This window comes from Bidens hawaiensis, unplaced genomic scaffold, assembly GCF_021521415.1.
Source record: "Bidens hawaiensis isolate Kalapana, Puna unplaced genomic scaffold, B.hawaiensis_p1.1 tig00019201_1, whole genome shotgun sequence".
Taxonomy (NCBI): Eukaryota; Viridiplantae; Streptophyta; class Magnoliopsida; order Asterales; family Asteraceae; genus Bidens; species Bidens hawaiensis.
In genome coordinates, this window is record NW_027492911.1 from 269,763 (window position 1) to 278,026 (window position 8,264).

The following is an 8,264-nucleotide window of genomic DNA, read 5'->3' on the forward strand; positions in this document are numbered from 1 at the left end:
TGCCACCTCACCTACTAAGCTCAATCTTTCTCCTCTTTCCTCTGTTTTTATCTCTCCTCTCATCTTTTCTTATTCTCATAACCATCATAAATCAATAACTTCTCACACTCTCTCTTTCATATGACACACTCTCTCTCCTCTCTATTTTCATACGACACCATTAGAGATGTCCTTTATGAACGTTTTGTTGTCTTTTATCTTTTGATTAATGATTTAAATTAATGAAAGCCTATGTTCTTGTTTGTGTCATAGATGTCTCTTAGTAAACTGATATATGGTATTTGTGCTATTTTGACCCATTACCCTATTTCACAATAGTTGACTTTGAGCGTTTTTAGAAGAAAAACACCAAATAACAGGTTTTATGAGTGAAGGAGAGAGGGAAAGGATGTTATTGTAGGTTTTTTTAAGCTGTTTTTTACTGTCAGATAAACAAAGCACTGATATGATAAGCAAGCGCTTATGTGGAGGCAGTTTTGAAGCCTCCTATTGAGAATAGTGTTACACAAACTGAAAATTTATGCAATAAAACTTGTGTTCCACATTTAAGATACAGAAAAATAGATATTATAGATTCAAGAACACATCTCATACAAAACCAATTCTAAAACATGAAAAAAAATGGAATGATAGTGTATAAGGCAAACTTCATACAAACCCAATTCTAGACCAAGAAACAAAAACCATTAATCTTCCTGAGGTTGGCTACCAGGAGTTGGACTTTCAAAACCCCCCGACAACGGTGCTGGTCCTGTTGGGCCGGATTGATACATCCCTGGTGTAAACATCGATGGTGGTGCACCCGAAGTAGGGGTCCCTGAGCTCCCTGGAGCCATCATTGGGGCACTAATAGTTATGGGCCTTGGCACACCATTGTTGGCCTGACCGGGTATAGCTGGGTTGACCTGACCGGGTATAGGTGCACCAGGCGGTGCCATAATTGGGGGCATGCCAGGATATCCTAGTAAAGCAAAAGGGTAAAAAGATGGTTAAACGCAGTTTAACAACAGTCACATATTTATAGAATAATAATAAAAAAAAAAAGAGTGTTGGGTTCATGTTGATGCATCGCCAAAATGGGCCCGTTTGGTGGTATTTTGCTACTAGCGGGTCAAACAGGTTGAATGGTTTGCAAGTCACCAAAACTATACAAGCATTTGCAAATTCCTAAATTTTATTGAAAAATGGGCCATTATTTGGATACAGCTTTTGTAATCATATTAATTAGGTCTGTAAACAGACCAAACCAAACTGAACAAGACCTTCTTAGTGTTCGTTCGTTAAGCTTTAATCAGGCAAATGGCTGTTCACAAACACATTACTGAACGAAATTTCGTGTTCGTGTTTGTGTTCGTTAAGAAAATGAACCTGTCCGTGTTCGTTTGTGTTCGTTAGTTTACTTGTTAAGCAAACACAAGCGAACATATATTAATCTGAGAATGTGTTTCTTGGTTCAAATGAACAAACAGAAACAAATTTCCCGTCAGATGGTTCATAAACGGTTCATTGAACGTAGGTTCGTCTACAGCCCTAAATTATTAATACAATAACTCTTTATAAAATTAAAAACATGGGCAACATACGGTTTTCTTTTTCACTTGCATACGATATATCGTTTTATCGTTTAAATACTTTTAACAACTTCTAGTAGTTATATTTGTTGGGTTATGAAGGCCTTTGGGCCGGTTTTATTAGAAGGCCCGGTTTTGGCTCCTAATTATGTTTAACCCTAATCTTGTTTATTATATATATCCCATCATGTAATTGTAATCTTGGGTTCTGAGCTAATAAGAAAACCTAGTTGCAGCCCGTGGACGTAGGTCCCCTCGCGGGGACCGAACCACGTTAAATTCTTGTGTCGTTTATATTTTCGTTTATGTGTGTTTATCGTTGTGCATGTGTGTGCTGTTTCGCTTCCGCGCGCCGCTTTGTTCCTAACAAGTGGCATCAGAGCTTTGGCTCGTTGTTTACACACGGTTTTGCACGGGTATCGATCGAAAAAAAAAAAAAGGTAGAAGAGGCTGGTTTGAGAAGGGCTGCTACAGTGCCGCCGCTACAGTGCCGCGGTGAACAGTATCCGGCATGAACAGTGTTCCCGGCCGTGAACAGTGATTCCGGCGGTGAACAGTATTGTCAGAGATCTTCGTTTTTCTGGTTAACAGGGCTGTTCGGGGCTGTTTTTCAGGGCTGTTTGGGACGGTTTTCCGGGTGATTTTGCAATTAGAATTCCTGTTTTGGACTTCTTGGAGTTGCAGGTTTCACTCGGGCGTTGCAGGTGAAGCACCGGGTCGGGTGTTTCGGGTTTTAGGGTTTTTCTTTGGAGGTTGCTCGGCTTCAGGGAACCGGGTTTTGTGAAGACCATTTAGGTTCGGGTTCAGATTTGTTTGCAAGAGATTAGTCTGAGTACTGGTGATGGATAAACTTGGAGAAAATGGAACCAGCGGGTGTGCTGGTGACGGCATAAGTGAAAAAAAAAAATGAGGTTAGTGGCAAGTCATGTTAACTATTGCTCGTTTGGATGATCTTTCGGTTAGGGTTTGAGTTAACTGATCGTGTGTACGGTCATAGAACCCTTGGTACCGCTTGATTTCATGAAAGTTCTACTGTTGTTATAGCTGTTTGCCTGTTAGCTGGTTCGAAACTGTGATTATTACTTCTTGTTCGTTTGGAATTGTGAAGTTATATATTGTTTGGTGGTGATCAGTGGTACACCATTTGAGAGGTTCATAATCTCGTGTTGGGTAAAGTTATTTGCCGGGATAGTACGAGTGGGGTTCATCTCATGGAGTGTTGGTGTGGCATGGGTTGGGATAACAGGAACAGTGGGAGCTGGGCATAGTCGACTTGATAGGTTGCGTAGAGGTGAGACATTTTAAGAGTCGATGTCGAAAGGTTTGGAATTCTGCTTTTGAGAATGTATCTGGGGTTGATGCATTGAGACTCAGTGAAGGCGGTGAAGACTCTTGGGTTCAAGATTCTAGTTTGCTTTATTTCTTGTTACTCACTTCAATGAAGCATTTGTTGAATCTTTTAGTTAAAGACTTTTGGAAGATACGGTCTCTGTATCGTCGGAAGAAGTGAACCAACTTCCGAGTTATAAGGTCTTGGCTCGCTGAATCAGGTAGAGCTAAGGGGTTTCAGTTTGCAGACATGAAGCCTGGAGCCACAGTGATGTTAGCTTGAGCGTATTCGGAGGTCTGAACATGTTCGGGGTTTTGGTAACAGTGGGAGCACGCGGTGTGTTCTAGGTTTGTTTCCAAAGGGACGTTGAGTTCGGAAGACTGGGAAATCCGAATGTGAAAATCTCTCCTGGTATAGTCTGCTGATTTTTGGAGAGTGATTATCCTCTGGAAGTCTTTGGAGCCGGTAGTGTGAGTAAGTGAGGGCCGGTTAAGATTGAGGATGAGCCATTGGCGGGTTTTGTCATGGCTGGGTCTGTGATGACCGGATTGGAGCTCTCGGGAGCTTCAATGGGCCTTTCAGGTAACTGATGGGAAGGGGCGCTGCAACTGGTGTGGATTGGTAGAAATCTTAGTTTGTTCCTAGAGAACTGGAGGCTTGGAGAACTTCTTTTATTGAAGTTTTAGCTTGTTCTTGGAACTGGAGGCTTGGTTGATTTCTATTACTGAAGATTACTAGAGTTACTGGATGAATGAGATTGTTATATTTACTTGGATGGCAGGCTGGAATTTATCGCAAGGCCTTCAAGTGGGAGATTGTTGGGTTATGAAGGCCTTTGGGCCGGTTTTATTAGAAGGCCCGGTTTTGGCTCCTAATTATGTTTAACCCTAATCTTGTTTATTATATATATCCCATCATGTAATTGTAATCTTGGGTTCTGAGCTAATAAGAAAACCTAGTTGCAGCCCGTGGACGTAGGTCCCCTCGCGGGGACCGAACCACGTTAAATTCTTGTGTCGTTTATATTTTCGTTTATGTGTGTTTATCGTTGTGCATGTGTGTGCTGTTTCGCTTCCGCGCGCCGCTTTGTTCCTAACAATATTAGTCCATCCTTGTTGTCCAAAACTAATTAACTTGAATATAAATCACCAATAAGCTAATAACATTTGTGAACAAAACTGATGTTATTGATGTAACTGTGATGATACAAGTATGCAATTGATAACAACTTTATCTATATTTAAAAATAATAATAATAATAATAATAATAATAGTAATAATAATAATAATATACGAAAAGCATAGAGTACCAGGGATAGGTGGTCTTGGCAAAGGGGCAAGTGGCCTCATTCCAGGAGGCATTTGCATCATTGGCATCATAGGAGTTGGTAGAACAGGAAGACGAGGCCTGAGTTGGTTGTAAGCGGCACCAACCTGCTGATACGCAGCGGCTTGACCGAGATGTTCTTTGACTTTTTGGTCAATCAGATATTGGTTTTGTTGTGCCTCATATTGTTGGTAGTAGATTCGAACGTTTGCCTGCAAATAATATTATTATGTATGTTATTAGAAATTACAAGTTTGTTGTATGTTGTATTTCGAATAGCATGTACCTTGTGTTTGTATCCTGCATTGTGCTGCTTCCTTACAGAAGGCTGAAGAAAAAGAAAACTATCGATCAGATAAATACGCTAAAAAAGGTCAAAACTGATTAAAAAAAAAGCATCAAAATGGAGTAGGTTGGCAGACCAACAACTCAAGTATTTTCTTTTGGTCTCATACGTAAACAAATTAATATGATTAAAACAACTATTAATAAAATAATGGTCCAATTTTTTAAATATAGCAATTTAGGAGATTGAAAACACTTCAGCATGTTTTGGGAAACTTTTTTGAATAGGTCTTTAGCTAATTTTCAATTTACCTATTTGAAATCTAATTACCAAAGCAACAAAAGGCAAACCAATTTGACCAATTGCTTCCTCCAGAAGCAGGTAGTTGCAACTAGCTTCAAGTAACTTCTGCACCAATAAAGTATCCACCACAGTAAAATCTCCATCTCCAAGGATTTGCTAGACTTGCACCACTCCTAGGACATGATCAGGGATTGAAATTCTTGGAGATGTCATGTTAGGGTTATGGACTTTTAGGGGAGTCAGTAGATTTGTCTTAGAGAGAGTTGTCTTGGGGCTTTAGCTTTTTCTGTTTGCCTTGGCCTTGGCCATGCATTAGTGTTGTCTTGATGTTTAGACCTTTATTAAGGGGGGTGCATAGGTACCTTCATAGGGGTCACTGTCTCTTTTTCTCGTCTTTTTGCTCTTTCATTTGTAACTACTATAGTTTATTCATTGCTATATGTTAATGGTAGTTTACAAATATCATTATTAGTACTTTTGTTGTTGTTGGCTCTTCTATAATTGGGATTATACTAACTACGTTTGTTTTACACATAGTTTTCAAAAACAAAAGGCGCAAAGGGTGAGTCTTGGGCCTAGGCAAAGCCAAGGCCCTGTAAGCAAGACACATAGCATAAACATACTGTTTTTGGGGGGCTTTAGACATGTTTTAGGCTAGTTTGGGGGCTAGTTTAGGCTGGTTCCACGCCATTTTGGATGTTTCAAACCAGTTTGTCCGAAACTTGAAAACTTTGCCAAAACGTTCAAAATTTGGCAGAAATCTGGACTGAAAGTCATCAGCGCGCTTGAGTGGCAACATGTCATTGTCCCTGCGCCTCGCATTGTCACACCCAAAGGGCGATGGATAACATAGGTTGTCTGTTTGTGTCAGAAAAGGATCTCCCATCTAATATTAGTGTATCACGCTCTCCTAACCAATAAAATCAAGCATGTCTTTAGTGTTATTGCCTAACTAATGGTATTTTGTCCAGTTCTTGGAATTAGTGACTAGCTTGGTTTAAAAAGGGTTTGGGTCCAAAAAGTCGAGAAACATACATTATGTACGTAATAAGGTATGCTCCAAGTACAACCAAATAAACTGTTTGCGTCTCTCTCGTCTGTTTTACTTATCAACCTTTTTTATATGTGTCATAATGCCCTCATCCCATTGGTTGTTTTCACAACTCAGCATCCTGCATACCCTAATAATGACCAATTTGACCCAGACGTAGATGGGGCGTCACTTCAATCCCATAGGTGTATTCCAACTCAGCGGAGACACAACTTTTAAACCCAGGGTGTCTAGCAATACAGAACACTCACTATTTGCTGGGCATTACCGATCACGCAATGTACTCAGCTAAAGTGCAACTAAAAGATAATAGTGTGAATCTAGAATGGCAAACTTGAATGAAACAATGGTAGTGCTTTATTTTGTCAGAAATAATACTAATACTCCATAACAGATAGTTAAATACCATATAAACGTATTAAACACAAATTGCAGTATCTAAAAAAAAGGTAGAAAGTGGATAACAGATGGCTTACAGAATCATGTGTTAAGTAAGTATCACAGTAATCACAGTAATACCTGCAAATTTGGGGGAGTTAGGTCAAGCAATTCATATCATATCATGATGTGCATCACATGATTCACATATATCAAATTCAATTAAAAAGAAACAAAAAAAACTCACCGAGGCATGATGGCGTGTGTATAATCTGTTTAAATTGTCTGAAAATTAATGTGTGTGTATTAGAATTTGAAGCATCGTGTATAATCGTTTGCATAAATTTGACCTAGAAAAGAAATTGACTAGAAATGGAATGATTTAAAACGAATACATTTGCTTACGTGGATGGTAGAGGATAAGCTAAAAGCCTAAAGCCCTAGCTTGCTCGGGAAAGACGATGAATGAGACTATTATTATTATTATTCGTACCGGGAAGTTTGGTTATGGTTGGGAGCCCAGGTTGCACATATGGAGTTTCTTTACTCGAGTCGCCCTAGAGCAGGACGAGCGGGTAGGGGCACGGGTACGAATTCGGTACTTACATCTTGATCTTGATGTTTTGGGATACCACTCTACTAGTGCGGTAAAGTTTGGCATCGAATTATTGCCTTTGATAGCAACACCGAATGAAGATTTTCGATATCGGTACCGGTACCAAGATTTTGAGAAAATCAGGATCGGGAATTACGTTACCGGGCTTATCCTTAAGCTAGAGCGTTTATCTGGTTTGAGTTTGATTCGAGTATGAGAAATAAGCTCAAAGCATTATTTCTTGTTCTGAGTCGAAAAACTGAGGATCGGCCCAGACTAGACCGGCACGAACTCGAAATTATTATAATAGGATCGGTCCTCGATCTTAGACGTCGTGGCAAGAAGATTTCGAGTCGGTTCGATTTTGTCACGGAGAAATAAATTAAATCATTATACATTCTTACCTATTAATCGAACAATGCGCTTGTAAATCTAAGACCAATTTAACAATGCCCATGTATGACTTATTAGGTTTGTAGGTTTTGTGGTGGCAAAATCAGAGCTAGTAAGTGGTGACCGGAGTGGTAACAAAATTGGATTACTCGAGCGGATAGGGTGACCAAACGAGAGTTATATATTTACATATGTTTTTCTTTGACTATAAAAATACAAGGATTGTTATTGTTTTTCAACAAATTTAACCTCAAAAATACATTACCTATAAGACTCCACATTGTGGACTTCAAAGGGGGCGTTAAAGTCCTGCCCATTGCGACGGGGCTTCGTAGAGGGGTGGCGTAGGGGTGCGCGGTATTATGTCAACAATGCTTCAAAGGGAAAATTGGTGGGGCTATAGGAATTTTGGTGGGGCTTCATAAGGAATATTTTTTTAAGAAAAAATAATTTTTAAAATCTCTCAAGAACTTCATAGGCTAAGAGATCTCTATGTCTATATGACAATGACATGACATTGTGGAAGGGTTTTAAAGCCCCATCCACAACACACAACCTAAGTAAGCAAGTAAACAACTAAAACTAAATGTGTAAATTTAAATTCAAGTCGTAACATATAGAGATGGTCCCTAATTACTTGACATGTGTTCACTCGATACAAGAAGTCTTTGTACCTCATCAAATTACAAATTTAACATTTTACCATAAAGATAAAACTTTGTCTTCATTTAAGATGATCCCTTTTTCTAATCATTCTAAAGTTGGATACTCATAGAGATTTGCTTAAATTAGATATTTAAAAATTGCAACGCTATGAAATATCAAAACATGATAAAGTTATTACAGTCACGTTTGGTATGTTCCAACGATTTTGTACACACTTATGGTGATGTCAAAAGACTCAAAAACAATTAGGGGCTGCTTGGTTCATTCAGCCTATGTCCCGTTCAACAGCAACACGAGTCTGACTGTTTCAAATATAATTTTAGCTATTTAAATGTTTTTCTGTATGGAACCAAACAGACTGAAG

At 39.1% G+C, this 8,264-nt stretch overlaps 1 protein-coding gene across 1 annotated transcript; it reads right to left on the minus strand.

Annotated features, from left to right (window-relative positions):
- Nucleotides 1–587: 587 nt before the first annotated feature.
- On the minus strand, nt 588–6,556 carry LOC143557835 (U1 small nuclear ribonucleoprotein C-like). The gene is made up of 5 exons (XM_077046808.1): nt 6,494–6,556; nt 6,345–6,387; nt 4,515–4,556; nt 4,212–4,440; nt 588–961 (listed from the first exon to the last, which is right to left on the minus strand). The coding sequence occupies exons 1-5, from the start codon at nt 6,499–6,501 to the stop codon at nt 687–689; spliced, it is 597 nt and encodes a 198-aa protein (XP_076902923.1). The 5' UTR covers nt 6,502–6,556; the 3' UTR covers nt 588–686.
- Nucleotides 6,557–8,264: the final 1,708 nt, after the last annotated feature.

What these genes read in the sequence shown, in the direction of transcription:
- LOC143557835 (XM_077046808.1), bottom strand. An exon ending in CTTACTTAACACATGATTCT is followed by an intron (nt 4,557 to 6,344) that starts GTAAGCCATCTG and finishes CTTTTTCTTCAG; the next exon opens with CCTTCTGTAAGGAAGCAGCA. An exon ending in GCCAAGACCACCTATCCCTG is followed by an intron (nt 962 to 4,211) that starts GTACTCTATGCT and finishes TTGCTTTACTAG; the next exon opens with GATATCCTGGCATGCCCCCA.